The sequence below is a fragment of the Lytechinus variegatus genome, chromosome 1 (assembly GCF_018143015.1).
Source record: "Lytechinus variegatus isolate NC3 chromosome 1, Lvar_3.0, whole genome shotgun sequence".
Lineage (NCBI taxonomy): Eukaryota > Metazoa > Echinodermata > Echinoidea > Temnopleuroida > Toxopneustidae > Lytechinus > Lytechinus variegatus.
This window is the reverse complement of record NC_054740.1, coordinates 38,927,036-38,948,128: the sequence shown is the minus strand read 5'-3', so window position 1 is coordinate 38,948,128 and position 21,093 is coordinate 38,927,036. Positions and strand designations below refer to the sequence as shown.

General features: G+C 35.7%; 1 protein-coding gene and 1 long non-coding RNA gene across 2 annotated transcripts; one reads left to right on the top strand and one right to left on the bottom strand.

Moving 5' to 3' along the window:
• Positions 1-2,789: 2,789 nt before the first annotated feature.
• On the bottom strand, positions 2,790-6,702 carry LOC121413586. Its single transcript, XR_005969754.1, has 4 exons — positions 6,414-6,702; positions 5,150-5,229; positions 4,536-4,712; positions 2,790-3,997 (listed from the first exon to the last, which is right to left on the bottom strand). It is a non-coding gene; the product is annotated as an uncharacterized LOC121413586 (long non-coding RNA).
• Positions 6,703-16,077: 9,375 nt separating this feature from the next.
• LOC121406428 (haloacid dehalogenase-like hydrolase domain-containing protein 3) lies at positions 16,078-18,344 on the top strand. The gene is made up of 2 exons (XM_041597453.1): positions 16,078-16,153; positions 17,313-18,344. The coding sequence occupies exon 2, from the start codon at positions 17,396-17,398 to the stop codon at positions 18,119-18,121; it is 726 nt and encodes a 241-aa protein (XP_041453387.1). The 5' UTR covers positions 16,078-16,153; positions 17,313-17,395; the 3' UTR covers positions 18,122-18,344.
• Positions 18,345-21,093: the final 2,749 nt, after the last annotated feature.

Below are 21,093 nucleotides of genomic sequence, written 5' to 3'. Positions count from 1 at the left end.
AAAGCATGGCTCTACGCAGCAGTTGCCCCCCCCCTGGAATTTTTGAAAATTTAATTTTACAGAAAACTTTTATATCCACTATAAATGTGCATGAAACTTTCAGTTTCTCTTTCAAAAATGCAAATTTGGTATTCAACTTCATATGGCAAATAATAAAACCCACTTCACAGAGGGATATTATATTTCAAAACAAGTATTTTTACTATTGAATTCTATCTTGTGCATATGCATTTTCCTGAGATGAATGGAGATATGAGAAAAATGGAGATGTTGAGAGGGATGGAAATGAGAGGAATAGAGTTGATGAGGGTGATGGAGATAATGGGAGGAATGAAGGTAATGGAGATGAGGGATGGAGGGGAACTGAGGATGGAGATGAAAGGATAGAGTGATGGAGATGGTGAGACGAGGGATGGAGATAAGGGAGATGATTAGAGGAGAGATGTAGATGAGAGGGATACATATAAATAAGAGGAGTGATGAAGATTAAAGGGGGATGATCATTACTATAGTCATCAACATTACCATCATCATCATCAACACTAACATCACCATTGCCATCATCTTTATTGTCATCAACCTCATCATCACCACCAACATCGTCACCACCATTACATGTATAACCACCACCACACTTGTCACCATCAGCAACATCATCCTCATCACCACCAAAGTCATCTTGATCATCTTCATGATTATTTCATCCAAATCAGAAAAAAGGGCAAAAGACTACTCTTCTTTTATCATTTCTGTATATCTTTAATTTGCATGAAACCATCCTGCACCTTGGAAAATCACACCAGGAAATTACATAAAAAATATAACACACTGAAAATCTAATAATCAATTGGCATTTTAAAAACATTGCAAAATTACAAACATTTGTGAAATAATAAGGTCTAAGTTTTGATATATTGCCACATCATTCTTGTATTACAATACAATAATGGCCCAAATGAATAATTATTATTGTTAATTATTAGCTGGTATTTTTCTGGTTGCCTGAGTCGAGCTCTACTTGTGAGGCTACCTGGTTTCCCAAACTAGGCCATCAGGTTATCCTTTGGGGTCAACTGAAATTGTATTTTTTCCAAGAAAATGCATTAATTGCCCTTTTAATTTGTTTCATTCATGCTCCCTAAATGTGCATGTGCCAGGCCAAGCTAGTGTTTTCCTGTTTGCCAGAGTTGAGCTCTACTCATAAGGCTACCTGGTTGCCCTAGCTAGGCTGTTGCCCTGGGGACACTTGAAAATAATACATAAAAAAAACAAGGTGAACCACCAGTCTCGCCTGATATCACAATCAAACTAAAGTGTATGCTATATGATTTTTTGACCTTATCCTCTTGGACATGCATATGGTATTTAATCCCCATCTGTGCAAAGTGTAAACACAACTGATGCAAAAAAAAAAGAGCAATTAGAATTGATGACCCTCATGGACACATTTGCACATTTTGGGGCATGCAATAAACTTTCTGTGAGCTATCAAAGTTCTAATCTTAACCCTAAAAAGACTGGGGGGGGGGGCTGATTCAGCCCCCCCTCGACATTTTTCGCGATAAATCCGCCGCGAGAAATTTTTTTACCGCGTGGCTCGCTGACTTTTTACTTTCAAGTCTCGCGCAACTTTTGAGACCAAAATTGTGACCCCCTGGTACGCGGTTCCAAAATTACGCAACATTTTGTAAGTGCATGCAGACCCAAAATTACTCAAAAACGTGAATTTGTGTACAAATCAAATGCAAATAGTGTTCTTAGCCAAAATTCATAAATGTATCATTATTTTTCCTTTTACTGCTTAAAATCAATTATTTTTATATTTTTTATGGTCAAAATAAAGTCCCCGAAAATTTTCATTGAAAAAAAAACAAGTCGAAAAACAAAGAAATACATAAGAAATTTAGAAAACAATAGAATACATCAGAAAATAAATGTGATTTTGAATTTTTTAAAAATCAATTTGATCAGATGCCTATCTAGAGTATGTGAAACAAAAATTAGCATTTCAGGGGCATTATTTTATTAATTAGAGCAAACTTATGATTTTACGCATAAATTAGCATAATTAACGAGACATGAGATTTTTGCAGAATTTGATGTTATAGTTTTGTAGATATTGCCATGGGTAACGCGTGTGCCAATTTTCATCGCGGTCGTGCGATCGACAGACGAGATCATAAGGGGGGTCTGAATCAGCCCCCCCCCCAGTCTTCTTAGGCGTCGAAATAGCCCAGTCTATTTAGGGTTAAGCATTTGAAATAGACAATTTAAATCATGTGAGAATATTTTACATGAAAAAGTAAATGAGGAATTTGCATTTGATGCATCCTGATTAGTGTTTTTTTTTATTGAACAATAATTGAAGATACATGTAGTCTGTGAAAGAAACTAAATCTGATGAAAGTTCATTTCAAATACTTCATGTGAAATTCTTAGTAATAATGTGCTCTTTTAACCGGGCTTTTAACCCTAAAACCCGGGGAGGGGGCATAGAACTATGGTGGTGGGGTGAAACCCCCTCCCTCAACATATTCCACAACCATTCCGCTGTGCGAAATTTTACGACCGTTCTACTCGCCGACTTTTTACTTTGAAGTCTTGAAAATCTTTTGAGATCAAATTTACGATGCATGGGCATGCTGTTGGAATTTACTCAACATTACATAAGTGCATGTCAGACCCAAATTGCTCCAAAATGTGATTTTGTGTACAAAGTCAATGTTGAATTTTCTCATCTTCTTCATTTGGATATGATTGTTTTTACTTTCACAGGTGAAATTACTTGATTTCAGCATAATTATGCTTCGAAAAATGTTCTGCTATAATTTTGGCAAATAACAAGTTTGAAAAACAAAGATATACATAAGAAATTCATAAAACAATAAAATACATAAGAAATTCATTTTCAATCTAGGATTTTTTTTTTCATTTTGATTGTTATCAGTGGTATAAAAGTATGATCTATGCAGAAATTAGCATAATTAATTCATATAAAAGATCTGACGATTTCGGAAAAATTAACCAAACTGCATTGCACATGACATCCCCCACTATTATCATACCAATTTTCAAGGCGTTCATGTGATCATTGGCAGAGATCTCAAGGGAGGTTGATTCAACCCCCCCCCCCACCCCTGTAAAAAAAAGTGTTAAAAAAAGAAGACACAAATAATGAAATTCTTACTTGTACATTACAAAGAAATACCTGTTCTAGAGCAAGTACACTGTACAACAAAAGTTAATGTGAATGGATAGAGAAAAATAAAACATGCATGACACTGAAAACGTCAAAATAGGATGTAAAATAAGAAATTAATCGGGTGATAAAACAGGTGATATGCAAACAAGTCTATGTCACACACTCACTCTTTCTTCTGTATATCAATATATGAGATATATTATAATGCTTGATTTTTACAGAATTCACAATTATGAGAAAACTCTTCATTGAGTATAGGTTGCCACAATGGCTTTTTACAAGTTTCAGGGAGAAATCAAACCATACTACACTTGTACTTTATACACATTATGAGGGGGGGAATGCATGATACTAGTATATTACAAAAAGAAAACACTGAGTGGAGAACGTCACTTTGTCACTCATTTGCATACTGACCCGGATGTGCATATATCTGTTTTGTGAAAATAAGCGAAACTTCAAAATGTCAAAACTTTCTCATTTTACATCAAATTCTGATGAAATTTTCAGTGTTATGCTCATTGGACTTTTCTCTATTATATCAAAGAAACTTTTTGTTGGGGTGGACTTGCCCTTCAGGAAAGTACAAGGCTTGTTTCAGGAATTCCTCTATAGACATGGGTCCCATCGATCACTCACACAGTTGTTGTTGGGTAGCCTCAATCTCATCTCTTGTTGTTGAAGTTCTCACAAAACCTCTTTCTTCTTGCTATGGCTTGTGAAACATCTTTGATCACTCACAAACAGATGATTGCAACACTGATGCCTCATCACCATGTATTCCCTGAAATTATCCTGTAAATGAAGATATATTGCCAGAAGTTGCATCTTACTCTGTGTTTTTATTTTTATTTTTTAAGATGACAAAGAGAAAACAAAATGTAACTATTCTATTGTCTTTACATTGTAAGATTTGAAAAAAAGACTGGTTCTCATATGGAATCCTTTAAAAATTACTTTACTGGTCTAAAGGCTAAACCTATCCATATCCCATACACATTTGTGTGACAAACATACATTGAGCATAGCTGATGCAATACTTTTTTCAAATAACCAAGATAATGATGCAACCTTTCTTTTTCTTTAATGTTAATTAGGGATTTGGAAGAATCTGTCCACAATGGATGACAAAACATATAGTTCTAATTTACATTTCTGATTATATTATCATATGCTCAGTTCATTGTAAATTAAAAACAGGCAGTTGCCAATATTTATTATCACTTTTTACATTGAGTCTTCCTTCTTACAAGAATATCACTAATATTTGCATACACTAGGCTTGTCTTGAGATGTTATTGTCATATAACTTTCTTATTAAAAAAATACTTACAGCATACAAAAGCAGAATTGTCAATACTTGCAGAGAGAAAGGTAGTCTATCACGAGGCCCTTTGTCCCTCTTCAGGCTCAGATCATCTTCAAGCATGTTGATGAGGTAGTGTGTGGTCTCTTTTAAAAAGTTTCCTCCTGTCAACGACTCCTAATTGCAGTTCTTGTTGGCATATTCCTATTGAGTTAGAGTGAGAAGCAAAAGAAAATATTTAAACATTGAAAAAAAAAAAACTATGTATTCTTAACTACCTTTACTGTGTACTGTTGAAATTAATAGGCCTACCTTTTAAATCTGCATATTTGGTCAGTTGACTTTTTTTGCCCACAACCTAATCAGATCGCCATTCTCATAAAGTTAAATTTAAATTGATCAACTGGATCTACACATATTTGACATTTAGGTATTATACTCTATGACCATGTGACACGGAATTTAGATCAATTCAGTCACTGTCAGATGTGTACATCAACTAAGATTGAAATTGATCAAAATAAGTGGTTCTTTATTATGACAACAAATTTTAAGATAAAAAATTTTTTAGACGGTGACAAAGAGAAAATTTAGAAAATAGACAATAGTCCACATAGAAACAAAAAATAAAATGAACATACCTCTCTAACAATCCTCATTTAATAGTCTCTCAGGACAGCCTGTGCATGTTGTAAGATGTTTTCATCCATTCAAAAATTTACTGCGGAAATAAACAAAGTACAGGTAGATCTACATTAAATTACTTTTAAATCTAATGGACATGAAACATAATTCAACATCTCTTCAAACCTACCAGATTTCTAACCAAAATGTAAATTCTTATTATCATTTGGGGTGATTTGTTAAAATAATCCATTCAATTAATTGTTCTACGGTGCTTCATAATGTAGCTCATCGTATTGTAGCTACATCATGTAAACAAAGCCAGTCAAGCCTATTGTATTACGCAGTGCGCAGCAAGGGATGGGAAGATTTTGCAATGGCCACCAGATCAATCTGATTATTTAGGCCCTATAGAATATCTATTCCTTTTATTATATAAGGTGTAAAAAAGGTATACAAATTAAATTCAGTGTATTTAACAAATTGGCAGTGATGTGGATATTGAAGGGGATTCCATCATTAACATTGTTTACCAACTTCGACACACACTGACACAGCCCTGGCCTACATGTAGGGCCTACCCAAGGCCAGGGGCTAGACTAGCGTGTCTAACTTGGGCTACGGCTTTATGATGAAAATTTTTTTAAAAAATCAGATTTAGAGTCCTCGAGCAGAGGGGTGCGAGGCTAGATCTACATCTCTCAAGTTGGATCTGAATATGTGAATTTCGAAAAATATTTTTTGTGATCACTAGACTACTTGGTGACAGGATCTAAGGTAGACACAGTTATGAAGTGTTTTCCCATTCACTAAAAATTGACCCAATATTTTTTATGCTGTTTAGTTACAAACATGTCTGCAATTTTGTGCATGCAGTTACTTTAATCAGACTAGCCTAGATACTAAAAATTAATATCAAGCTAAGCTAAGGTAAAAATTAAGAATAATTTTTTTTTAATTTTGCACAATTGTGGTTGAAAGTCTGACTACTTGGGCGGCTTTGTCATTTTATCGCTATGCAGCAAGATATCATAATGCCTTCTCCTGAGCGAGTCGGTGCCGGTGGGACAGCTCTTCGTTATCTCTTGACAGGACACAAAACTACACGCGTGGGACTAAAAAATAACTTGCGTGCGATAATGCTTTTCCCATCCCAAGTCCACCGTTCCGCTCTTAACTCTGCATGCATTTACAGCATTAATTATAACATTTCTTCACAAACAAATACATGCAGACGTAGAAAAAACATTCATCTTCGCTATAAAATGGTAAATTACTTACGATGTTCTCACGGCTCGGCAAATACCGATATTAAACGCTTTGCTCCTCTTCATTTCGTGCAAAGCTATTTATCGTCGTCTATGCACTTGCTCAGCAGTAGCTCAGCAATGTACCGAAATACTGTTCTGTGATTGGTCAATCTGCCTAAAAACCATGGTTTTCCTAAAACCCACGGTTTGAAACCACCTAAAACAGTTGACTCAAAATCATGCCGAAAACCCACGGTTGAAACCATGGTTTCATTTGAAACCACCTTTGTGAATACCAAAATCAGCAAAACCCACGGTTGAAACCATGGTTTCTGCAGAAACCACCTTTGTGAATTCGGGCCAATAAGTTTGGTGTGAAGATATATGTAAACTTTTGGTCCAACAACAGCATTAGCTGATAAGACCTCGATCAAAATGAGGAATACCTGACAGTTTTCCATTATACAGCTGTATGGGATCTTTGACCATCAGGGTGTGCAGCGCTAGTATTCTGAGTATACCAAGAATGTTTATTCTAACTCGAAAAACTTGGATAGGATATTCAATAGTCTGGAGGACAACTTCTAGTTGTATGTCATTAAAAACGGCTATATCCAATTATGTTCTATAAAAAGAATAAAAACTCTACAAACGATTGAGTAAAGATGGAAACATGGATGGTTTGGGGTTAGATTTATCCCATATCAAATTTCAACATCATATAAAATTCTTACAAAGTATATTTTGTACCAATTTACACAAGAAACATCGATGTTCTCTTTTTTTTACCCAATATTGGGTAAACTTATAAGGGGGTATAGGACTATACAGTGCGTCCCAGAATAAACGAAACCGAGATTTAGCGATCATTTATCATAACTTAATCATAAATAGAATAGGCAAATGACCTACCAATTTAAAGCTTAGAATCTCCTCTTTTATCTGATATTACTTAGGTTATTTCTTATTCACGCATGAGTGAGCAAAAACCATTTGAAGAAAGGATACCAAAAACTCATTTGGCGGGGTCTATCTGGGTTTCAAAAAGAAAACCACATTTCTAAAAAGTTCAATATCTGCTCTTTAATTTGGTACCAAAATTACAAAAAATGGTCAAGAAATAAAAAAGTTCTGTTCATTTGAAATAAGGCTTGTATTTCCATAATTTCATGAGATAAACGTGTTTTCACCGGTTTCCCACAGAAGCTTTCGCATGGTGAACAAAAGATTTAATGCATGGCTGATCGTCAACAAAACAGAGTGTCGAGAGAGTTTGAAAGCCATCCTGGAGAACCTCTTCATTTTATGAAATTATTGAAATTCAAGCCTTATTTCAAATGACCAGAACTTTGTTATTTCGTGACCATTTTCTGTAATTTAGGTATCAAATTAAAGAGGAGATATTGAACTTTTCAAAAATGTGGTTTTCTTTTTGAAACCCAGATACCCCCCGCCAAATGAGTTTTTGATATCCTTTCTTCAAATTGCATTTGCTCACTCATGCGTGAATGAGAAATAATCTAAGGTAATATCAGATGAAAGAGGAGATTCTAAGCTTTAAATTGGTAGGTCATTTGTCTATTTTATTTATGATTAAGTAATGATAAATGATCGCTAAATCTCGGTTTCGTTTTTTCTGGGACGCACTGTATATATCATATGGGTCTTTGACTGCATATACAGTTAGAATAATAATGTTGTGATCATGTTTTTAAAGAATTAGTCCAATCCCCCAAAAAGTTGATTTGAATGCAATAGAGAAGAGTCCGGTCTAGTATGCTAAAATTTCATCAAAATCTGATGTCAAATAAGAATGTTGTGACATTTCACAATTCGCTTATTTTCCCACAAAAACAGTTATATTCACTATACACAATGATTTGTTTTTGCGAATGAGAGAGGTGATGTCACTCACTCGCTTTGAGTGACATCCGGTGACATCATCAATTTGAGATGATCTAATACTATAATGTATAGAGACTGTTCAATCTTTTTAAATCCTTTGAGTCTTCGACATAGACATAAAAAAGCGATGTTGTTTTTGTTTTAATTGGAATCACGACCAAAAGAACTATAACAAAGAAAATAATAATTTTGAATTCAAATGCATGTGAAATGGGTTAAGAACACAATTTTATTTCATAGTATCGGCCTTAGCTTTAGAATGTTTGCTTTTTCAAGTATTCTAGTATTATAATAAGAAATTTCAAAAAGAGTAGGATCCATGCATAATAGTTAAAAATGAGTATATTCGCCATCAACTTTGTATTTTTATTCCTGGTATATGTATTATTTATGATTGTTAATGTCACTTGTGTATACTATATATTATATTTTACCTTTTTAAATTATTTTAAAGTCGAAAAAAAATTAAATTAATAACTGATCTCATGTCCAGCACTTTTATCTATTTTGTGTCCGTTTATTTTTTGTTCATTGGGTACCAAAAGTTTTTTAAATGTTTTAATGTTGTAGGAACCCATTGACATGACGTATCAGGGGCAACAAATTAAGATATTATTATATGCATTTCTATTACTTGGTTGTGGCATCAGTACGAGATATGAATTAGATATAAGGAAGATCTTGGAAACATAATCACTTGCCATACCATATCCATGTGAAACTTTGAGGTAGTTAAAACAAGTTAATTTTCGACAAATTAATGATTTGAATTAATTATTCATTTTTCTTCTGCTGATTATTTTGGCAAGCCTTAAATTTGTACTAGAGTTATGTTTGTTAACGGAATTTACACAGGAAAGGGAACAAATCAAATGCTCCAATATAGTGTTTAAATTAAGCCAACAGGATATCAAACTCGCTCCCATTGGCATTACAACATTGTCTTTCCTTATCATGCTCTAATTTTACCTCTCTTTGCTTTGTGACTCAAAATTACAGTGTGTCTCATATTAAAAAAAAACACGAAAAACATATACTTTTTGATGGTCTGAACACTGAATCATCTAATACTGGCCAGTTTCATAAAAACTTGTTCCAACAAATGACAGTTAAAAGCTACTGGAATCCTTCAATCTGATTGGCTGATAGTGAATTTGCTATAGCATAAACTGTGCAATGTTTCAAGACTATGAAACCGGGACCCTAATGACCACCCCCCCCCCCAAGCCTTTATGTCTTTAAGCGAAGGCCAGGCAGGGATCGTCTTAAAAAGTGTCGCTCTAGATTCAAATCTATTATAACCCAAATTGCGATTGATCTTAGGTTCTTTTTGTAGTTATGTATGTTGACCGCAAATCGAGGTTGATTTTTATGAGATAGTATTCTACATGAGTATTTTACCGCAAGTCGAGGTTGATTTGAATTTATCGTAATTCTAATTTGTAAAACGGTGGAGGAACCGTGGGGGGGGCTTGCCGCTGTGCCACGGGCTTCAACCCCCACACTTTCCCATAACCATGCATGTAAAAAAAACGTAACAATTACCATCTGATTGTGATTTTTTTGCATGGTCAGCCCCCCCCCCCCCCTCAAAAGAAATTGTTGGCTCAGCTGCTTAAAGTTTAAAAAATCAAATGTAATTCCCGCTAAATGATTTGTTAGAAATCAAGCTGCGTTTGATAACAGTTCTTTAGGAAATTTGACCTTCTTGACCAAATTGTTTTAAACAAGGCTTTATTATTAAACGAACCAGCATGTTTTATCTATTGATTTTTTTTTTTCAGCTTATCTATACATATACCTGCAGTAATATAAACGGGGAATAGAAAGAATTATATATAAGCTTAAACTTTTGCTCAAAATCATACTCCAACATTTTGCCTTTTAGGCGAATTAAACCATTGGCATATCGATTTTTTAAAGCTATACAGTGCGTATCAAAAAAAGTTTACACTTAGAAAAAATCCTGTAAAATTATATATTTGTAATATCCTGATGATTTTTCCACATTTTAGCATTGGTACAGATCCATTTAAGCAAATGACGATATAACTGTCGAAAAATATTTCCCGCTTGAGTGAGCACCACTTACTTTTGAAAAGTTGGTGAAAAATGATTTGCGCAGAACTTTGAAATAGTTATGCGAATAAAAGTAGACCTTAATCATGAAGAACACGTGGAATTTAGCTAGTAAAATTGATTTGAAGATATCTTTTACCTTTTTAAACTTGTTTCCTTGCCAAAAACACTTCGAAGAGTGCATTGCGCCCCACCCCACTCCCCCACACACCGAGTCCATCGTGACGATATTTGCTTTACACTGAGCTGTGATTTACATGAAATGGCTTAGGCTTGATTTTCATATTGTTAATCATTGCCAAGCTTGGGAAAAGTGTGGAGAAACAAGTATTAAATGAAAAATGAAATGTAAAGCCACTTTAAATGATAAAAACTTAGTGAAAAGTGCTGGAGATGGCTGATATAAACTTTTGTTCAGATTCAGTTATGTCCTCAGATCCAGCTGGCACAAAAAGGGTAAAGGTTGTGCTTACTTAGTGTTAAAATTTCAAATTTGGGCGGCAAAATTGTTACAAAATGCTTGAATGTATCTGTTTTATTTCAATTGGCTAAAAGTGCTAGGGAAATTTATGAGAAATGCTTCGCAGGGTAAGTTTGATTTCGCCCTTTCCCCTTGACACCGCGTGAAAACAAGCATTTCTGCGCAAACAGATTTCTGCGAGCTTTACAAAAATGGACAGTGCTCACTCAAGTGTAACATTCTGTCAAAACTTTTACTTTCATTTGATAGATGAGACCCAAACCCATAATTATATGTGAAAAAAATTACCCACATGTTGCATATTTTTGAATTCCCAGGGCTTTTTCAAAGTGTAAACTTTTTTTTGATACGCACTGTATAATGATGACTTGTATACGTGATTATGTTAATTTCCCGCTCCCGTTCCATTATTATTCATCAACCTTGATGAACCATATACATGTATATTATTTTTTATTGTTTCGATTTCGCATATTTCATACCGCGTATATCCAGAGATGGCTAGCAGACCCTGTGTGTAAACACCAAAGTTCTGCCCCTCCCCCCCCCCTTACAAAAAAACCCCAACATAATGGTAATTATAAGTGAATATTGTTTTTCAAACCGTGATGAGGTTTGATATTTGCTACAAGACGAGAATAAATAAAAAAGTTTTAGCGCCTATACCTGTCTTTATTTACTCCCCTTTCCCCTTTCTCTTCATTTTCTTCTCATTTTTTTAGGCCTACAGGTGGGTGTTTCATAAAGCTGTTTGTAAGTTGTAGCGACCTTAGAACGACTGGTGAACATTTCTTATACCCGCTTACCACAAGAAAGGATCGTTCTTAAAGTCGCTCTTAACCTATACGATCAGCTCAGTATGAAACTGCCCCAATCTACAACAAGGAAAATTCCTAGGGGCATATTGCCCCCTGCCCAGTGGCGTACCTATAGGATTTTCCACAGGGAGGGGGGGCAAATTCGTCCGCCCAAAAATTTGACAAGTAAAAAAAAAGTTCTTTAACACAAAATATATAGGCTTTCGTAGAAGGAAAAAAAAATGATAAGCAAAAAAAAGGGGTCTTCAAGCTCGTCAGGGCCGGGGGGGGGCAGGGATACGTCCTTTGCATGGGTTGTGACTCGTCAGGGGGGGCAGACTGCAACCCTGTCTCCCCCCCCCCCCGTAGATTCGCTAGCCCCTGCCCTGACCCTGTGTTACCCTGGGCGGTTTGAAGGCCAAATCCACCCTATTGTCGAGGCCTAGCTGACGGCTGCTTCTTACTGGGCGAAGCGAGGAATATATAGCGAATTATGAAATCCCTCGCTTCGCTCGGGAAGCAGCCGCCAGGGCCTCGACAAGAGGCTAAATCCACCCTGCAAAGTCGGATGTAAAATCAGAACGAATTAACATCCTGGTTCCATGACATTTGCTCCGGCGACAATATACCCGAAAATATTGCTCCGCTATAATTAAATTCCCCGCACAACGAATGGAATGGCCAACTTTCACCTATAACATGTAAAATTTAAGACTATAGGTACCCTTCCTAAACCTATACAAAGGCATATAGCTCTATCCTATTGCAACCCTATACCGTATAAAGCCGGGAGTAATTGTCGCCGGATCAAATATCGTGTCACCAAGTATATTGTATCACTATATAGTTATGATGCACAGACAGCGTCACCTACTACTCCCAATTTCTTTTTTATATTGTTTTATGGAATATTCCCCCCCCCCCCCCCCCATTATAGTAGTGAAACAAGGTTGAATTGATTCCTGTACTTGAAAATAAGGGGCAATTAATTGAAACGGTTGCGATTCACTTAAGATTTTGCCAAATCTGCAAAAATGTATAAAGGGAAACAGCTTTATCTTTTGTATTTGCTTTCTGCTTCTTTCCTTCTTTCATTTTCAATTAGTTTTATCGAGAATGGATTATGTATATAGGCCTACATTATGCATGTTTTAAGTCGATTTGGAAATAAAATAATTTTTTTTAATTTAAATTGAAACATAATGAAATAATAAGAAATAGCGACGGATTGACATTATCGACTCCCATTTGCATATCTTTTTGTGCTATTTATGAAAAATGAGTGAAACTTAAAAAATCATGTCCTAACTTTCTTATTTTAATCTGATTTCTAGGGAGAAATATTTAGCAATATATATGATTCCTAAAATGTTCTCTTCTTATTCAAATCACTTTTTATTGGGGTGGACTTAATTGTGCCCTTTAACAAGCAGGAATCTACTAATTATATGATGGCCCATTTGCATTTTTGTGCCATGTTAATTATGAATAATGTGCAGTACTAATCTGCTTCGAATTTACGTGACGTATATCCTGCGGTTCTTTTCAAGAGATCTGGCCAGAATGTTACCGCTATACCCACAATCCTTGGCCAGAAAAGTTAACCGTCATGGAAAATGCGTAATACATCATATAGCCATGTTTTTAAGGCCTTGTCTATTCTATAACAGAATCACATAACAAAATATTGATATCCATCAAAATTGTATTTCATTTCAATGGTGATCCTAAATTTATATTCATATCTTGAAAGAGAAAATAATATAACTATATACTGATTTTTATTTTCTTTAAAAAAAAATCATTACTATGAATATTATTATCATCATCATCATTATCGCTATCACCATCATCATCATCATCATTGTCACCTGTTATTATCATCGTCATTATTTTTATTAGTATTATTGTTATTATAATTGCTATTATTATTATCATTATTATTATTACCATTATATCATTATTAGTATTATTATCGTTATTATTATCATTACTATTCCCGGTCATCATCATCATCATCATCATCATCTAGTATATATGTTACAATTGCTTATTTAGCATGGGTGTCGATCGGTATTCTTGGTTGGGGGGATGATTGACACAAATGTTCTTGTGGATGGGGATCTTTCAACATTACCCCACTAAAATCACAAGTTAGGACATTAGGGAGTGATTGATATGCATGGTGTTCTTGGAAATTCCTTCATTGTTGTAGTGTACTGTACTTCAAATTCAATTTGTGTTACAAGTAAGCCTATTCTAAACTCATACGAAAGAAAAAATGACAAAAATTGTCTGGACCATGTACATAGTGATCTGTTTATTGAGCAGGATGTATACACAGGGGCGTCGATCCATTTTTCAGATGGGGGGGGGGCAAAATCATGAATCAACGTTCCAAAGGCGCTCGATCACACAAATCGAACAAACTCACCCACACACCTACACCCCCCACACACATAAGCCTATATTTTTATATATATATATATGCATGTATATATATATATATATGTATATATATATATAATAATAATAATATAGGATATTTATATTGCGCACATATCCACCTTGTTAGGTGCTCAAGGCGCTCCTATATTACCCGGTATATATATATATATATATGTGTGTGTGTGTGTGTGTGACTCATAAGAGACACATATCTCACCCGGCCTCACCAACAATGCGCGGCGCGAAGCGCGAGCTGAAATTTTTTAGTATGACATGAAAACAGGAGAAATGTACCTGTTTAGGTTTGTTTGTTATAACTCGAGGAGGATAGATACATGTATCTCACTAGAGAGCGCCATTTATATTCTGACGTGAAAGCTTGATATTCTAAGCATTTTTGGTACCAATGATTAAGATGGGTATAGAAGAACAATAGATGCGAGTGCAAAGCGCTAGCTGAAAATTTTGATATTTCGATCTGAAAAAAAAGACAGATTAATGGACGCTTTTAATAAAGAACAAGATATAATTATCCAACAAAAGATTATTGCAAATCCAAGCGGGAGTTCTTTTGAGGTTTAGAACTGAAAACGGGACATTCTATTCACCTATATAATCATGAAAAGTATGGGGTTTTGGTACAGAAATGATGCGAGCGCGAACTGAAAATTTTTATATTCCAATCTGAAAAGAAGACATTTTAAATCAAAATCGAGTTGGTATCTCAATCTCACTTGCTGGTTTCAGTGTAGCATTACAATCTTATTTTATTTTTTAGTTGCACATGCGGAATTATTGGGAGGGGGGGCAAAACGATATGTCCCCCCAATCATTGGCGGCGGAAGCCACAAATTTTAGGAGGGGACAACCCAAAAAATTTTGACAAGCCAAAAAAAAAAAAGGTTTTCAACCCAAAAATTTGAAGGGGGGACGTAGGAAAATAAATTGACAAGCAAAAAAAAAAAAAAAAAAAAGTCATCAACAACAAATTTAGGGGGGGGGGACCGTCCCCCCTCCTCAAATTTAGGGGGGCACGTCCCCCCTGTCCCCCCCGCTTCCGCCGCCTATGCCCCCAATATTTTCATTGGTGGGGCGATCGCCCCCCCCCCCCGACGCCTCTGTGTATACAACTTTTCTCTTAAATCTATAACCCGACTGGCAATATCTTTTTTCTTAATGCATGATGACAAAATGCAGATTCGGACCAATTAAGACTAGCATAAATTACAAACTGCGTGGCTTCTCGTGCGCCATCGGGCTTACCGTCATTCCATAGACCTATTTAGCTATATGGTTATTCCTTAGACGATTTATCTTGCCACCTTTTTACTCCTGTTTATTTTTCCACCCTTTTGAATTAATTGATTTATTAAAATTAATTTATTAACCACTGGTGGGATGGAACACCCTATGGCAACAAAAGTTGTTTTTCGTTGGGGTCATTTTATGCCATGTGTTAAAATGTCATTTACATTTCATACTTTTTCATCTTGAACCTCCACCCATCTGTTTGATAGTCCTGAAAAAGAATGTTTTTATTTAATAACAATTAATATACACAAATTGCGGGGGAAACAAAGTGATTGATAGCATACTATAATCATCACTATAATCATCATGATCAAACTTTTCATTTTTTCATCATCATTATTATAATTTTTCTACCCTAAATTATTCGGGAGATGATAGTACAGGCCATCCCCCCACTTGAAATATTGGGGGGGGGGGGATATATCCCCCCCCCATCCCCCCATGATCGACACCCATGTTATTTAGCACTTTTTTCTTCTAATTTTCAGTATTAATTAACATCATGAACTTTTCCAATAATGATAATAATAATATTATTATTATGATTATTATTATTATATAGAGAATGTTAATAGTACATGTGATATGATCAACAGGGAATTCAGCAGTCGAATCTTTAACATCAAGACTAGGCGCAGCTGCATGCTGCACCATGTCAACACGCCTCTTTCTTCCGAATTCGCTCATCGACGACTGAGTCTGAGTGATGAGTATTCAAGACTCTTTCTTACTATTAGTTTAGGGGATACGGTAAGCAGCCTTATAAGTCATATCTCATACTGTATCAGTACTCTTACAGACGTAATTTTTTACACAGTTTTACTTAATTGTGACTGTCTTTTTCGTGAAATTGAATTGATCTGAAGAGATAAAACAACAAGCGGCCGGGCCTCAGGCATGGGCATGGCGTCTGCTCCAAATTCCATCAGACTCCCGCCGGCCAGTGCCCCGTGTGTTTTAGGTCGGGACCCGTCAAGTAATAAAAGTCTCTGTACTGTACTAGCATGCAGTGGTTTTAATGCTCTCGGACTCAAATTCTCAACACAACGTAAATCCTACTTGACAAAAAATATTATGCAAATTGTATTTCGTATCCATTGACCATACACTGTGCCAGAGCTACCAAGTCTCATGCATAATGTGTGAGACTCAAGCATTTTGGATTCTTACTCTTAGTCTTGTTCATCCCCTCAAACATGTCAAATCTCTGTCTCACGCAACTATCGGTCACAGCCTATCCCCATATACATTGTACACAGTGTCTGTGATCTCACTCAGATTCACAGAAAATCTCATGCATTGCTGGTCTTTGAATTTGGCATCTCTGCTCTGCATGGGCAGTGATGGGTGTCGATTTATCATTTATCATGTTTATGTCTTGTTGAAGGACAAGGGGGGATGATCTATTGTTTCATGATCATGATGATCCCCCTATCTATGTCACGGATCGACACCCTTGATACTGTCTGTGCTTACTTTGGGGGCCTTATGCCTGTTTGTTTGCCTTGCCCCTTTTTCTATGCATCAGATATTCGACCCTAATCGACGGAGGGATTACCGTACAATAGTCATATTGGCATTGGTCTGTTATTGAGTTACGTTGATTCAAATTGGCTGTGAATTTATTACAAGCCCTCATGCAGTACTTCTGCAAAAGATTTAGGCTCACATTTAAGCAAAAAGGGCATGATGGTTGATAAGATTGTCGCATTTTCAAATGGACTAATCATCAAGCAGACCTTAATACCAAAGTTAAGAAAATCAACGAGGGGCACATATTGCTTTACGTCTCAACATACAAGTAAATCCAAGTAAGTAAACGTTAGAGAACGAGAGAGAGAGATTGCCTATGTTATAAATTCAGGAGGGAATTTGAAGTTACTTTTTCTATGCTTTCATTTACACCCAGGTCTTCACAGGCATCTAACCATCAAGAAGGATTTTGCACCTTAATGGCCACCATCATCATAACCCTTTGAGTCATTGTGAACCATGTTAAGATACAGACTCCTTACCTTTGATGTGAATAATACCCTGATCAGGGTGAGGAACTCGGTTGGAGATCAGTACAGGAATGTTGCCAAGCAGTTTGGAGTCAACATCAAGGCATCCGACATCAATCGTGAATTTCGGATACAATACAAAGACCAGCTCCGGAGACATCCCAATTTCGGGGTAACCACCAATCAAACAACGGAACGGTGGTGGGACGAGGTCGTCCATCGTACTTTTCAAGCGGCAGGATGCAATTGCGATGAAGGCATCCTTGATAGCATATCCTCCAAACTCTTCGATGATTTCAAAACCAGCCAAGCATGGGAAACGTATCCTGAAGTCAAGAAAATGTTGACCTTTTTAAACCGCAATGGAATTGCCCTTGGTGTCTTGTCAAATAATGACGAACGGTTATTGAATACGTTGAAAGCAGTCGATATCGCCGACCATTTCGCTTTCATCCTTCCATCAACAATTGCAAAATGTGAAAAGCCAGATGCAGAGTTTTTCAATATGGCTTTGGAACGCTTGGATATTGAACCTGGGCTCTGTGCCCATGTTGGAGATAATGTCGATTTAGATTATCGTGCAGCACGTACTGTTGGCATGGATGCATATCTTGTTGATCGCGAGGGTACGTTGTTGGAGAACCATCCAGAAATCAACCCTGATCATCTCTTGTCTGATATATCTGACCTTGAGCCTTTGATTTTTATGAAATAGTTTTGCCTTGTTCTTGATACAATATCAATTATTCATGCAATCTGGAACAAAATCAATTATTCATGCAATCTGGAACAAAATTGAGTCTAATAATAGACCAGTCCCGCAATACAAAACTAGGCAATGATCGTACAACAATTTTCTGCATTTGATTGCATTGACTACAATGTACAATCAATCATGAAAATCAAGCATACAAGTAATTGCTAACCTTTGTGTTACGGTACCCAGTTCAGAGTTCTATTCTGCGCATGATCATCAGAAGGTCATTTGTATGGCAATGAGAGAAGCACCAACTTTGATGTCTTGACTATAGACAAGGCTCCACATTAACTTTTTTTGGTGGTGGCCCGTTCGGGCCACCAAAACCTTCAAATAATTTTTTTTGGTGGCCCATTAGTAAAGTTTGGTGGCCCGAAAAATATAAAGAAAAACATTAATTTAAAATGAATAAAACAAAGTGAAATATTCTGCAGTCACTAGTTAACACGTACCACTATTCTTTGTACATCTTGTATGTAAATCGTGCTTGCTGTTATTTTACTTTGCTTATTTTGTGGTAATATATAAATTGTTCTATCATTGTAAATATGAAATGATTGAAAGAGAATAAAAGAATTGTATTGTTCCCAGGTTGTGCATTTTTAATCTCCGTGTCGACACACACTCATAATGGTAAAGTAAATAAATAGTGCATTTAGCAAACTCAGATAGATTTACAAAACAATTATTTTTCCTTTCTTCCTTTTTGATCATAAAACCTAGATTATGCAGGCCCCAAATCCAGTTTATTTTCTCTTTTCCAGCATATTATAGCAGGAGAAAATCACAGAAAAATATGCTGCAGAATTTATAGAACAAAAGAAAAAATGAAGAAAGAAATGAAAACAAAGAACAGGAAAAAAACATTTGAGAAAAAAACAAGAAAATGTAACTTTGTAAGAAAAATGAATAAGACAAAATTATCAAAAAATGGGGAAAATTATTATTATTATTCAGTAGAAACATGTTCTTTAATCAGGCATATTCAATGGGAAGGGGTATAAATGGTTTAATCACTGTAAAAAAATGAAAGAAAAAAAATGAGAAAACGGCAAAAATTATCTGGAAAAAACAGTGAGAAAATTCCTTCCCTATATTTGACAAAATGATGGAAAAATTCACATTTCATATCAATGAAATGCCTTCCCAAAGTATTTACTTCCTTAAGAGTGGTTTAAGAAGTCATTTGTAAACAAGAAAGAAAGAAGCTGCCTATTTATTTTTGGCTAGAAGAGACACAGCTTCGAAATAAACCAAATATCAACATACATACAAATGCACATACGGGACTGTGATGTACTCACCTATGTGTTTTATGTGTATTAATGCATTTGGAAATCGGTCTTTTTGAGTCAAAAGAGAGGTCATAATTCCTCCTTATAATGCTTGCAGATAATCAGGTTTCAGTAATACGGACTGTAGAAGGGCATTTCATTGGTGTAAAATGTGACTTTGACGTAGATTTTTCAGAGTTCTGGGGAAGATTTCTTAGCAGTAACATTTCGTATCGCAGCTCCCTGAGTCTGAATAGTCTGCTCGTGCACAGCTAGCTGCAGTGGTTTCATGCACGCAAAGCTCAGCCAGACAGCAGGCGCGGCCGGCTGAATAATAGTTACTGTATGCTAGCGGTAGTAGGCCTACGTACTGTCATGACTATGCAATCTTTGTGTGTGTGTATTTGTGTGTAGATTAACAAAAAAGGCGCATGACGAATTGGCTTGCAATTTGAACTGCAGAAAGTTGATAAATACATGCAAAATCGGGAGAAAAATTGCGCTACTTTGAAAATTATTGGTTGCCCGATTCGGGCCACCAAAACTTAACATTTTTTCAATAATGGTTGCCCGAGATGAATTTTTGGTGGCCCCGGGCCACCGGGCCACCGCTAATGTCGAGCCTTGCTATAGATATTCTATTTAAATTGTGTATTTCATTAGATCCACTGCAAAGTAACAATGCATTCATTAGGCTATTTCAATCTCTGTAAATTATTGATGGTTATAAATCTCAAAATGCATGAAAAACTACACAAAGTGTTAGTTTGTTCCCCTTTTAATGCATTATTGTCTAATTTAAACTGAAATGTGCTTCATGACCTCAGAAGTTGAAAGTTGTTTTGATGTAACAATTTTGAAGTTGACTCTAATAAAAACATATTATATTTATTGTCCTCAAAATCAACACGTATATAATATGTGATGAAATTGCGATTTAAAGGGGAATTCAACCTTGCTTTTCGAATGTCGCGTTGAGGGAAGAGAGAAATAAGTAAAACAGAATGGTGAAAGTCTGAAAGGATTCGGAGAAGCAGTAAAAAAGTTATGGCTGTTTTAAAATTGAGATCCATAAGACTATGTAAATTGCAAACTGGGCAAGTAAATTATGACAAGTGGTAGGGACAACTTTCCCATAGACCATATACATATTCCATATCAGGGATTTGTGGTTTCATAACTTTTCCTCAGGGCAGTAATCAAAATATAACACTGGTACTCTGGTAGCATATTTGTTTTATGTTGTCGTGTGTATAATTTTAAGTAAAACTTGAAAAAAAATGACATTTAGCCAGTTTTATGTATCGGAGTAAATGAAATTTTTGAGTAGTCCTTGCCTTACATCACTATCACCAATTCTGCCAATTTGAAGTCTTCATAGGTTACCATTTTGTTTTTTAAAAAATGTGCAACTCTCTTATTGTTTGTCCGATATATTGTACAAACATTCACTTATTTGTCAAATTTTCCTATTTTTTCTCTCAAAAACAATTTTTAATTTAATTTGGGTTCGATTCCCCTTGAATGAGAAACTGATGCTATGTCTCTTGGAGTAAGCATACATAAAAATATTTAAATTGTACTAACCATGTCACTGAAGAATATATATTTATAAATATATGTTGAAAGCCTTTCCAAGCAATGTTGGTGTTCTGA

Excerpts from the sequence above, each read along its gene's own strand:
- LOC121406428 (XM_041597453.1), top strand. The coding sequence starts at position 17,396 with ATGTTAAGATACAGACTCCTTACCTTTGATGTGAATAATACCCTGATC.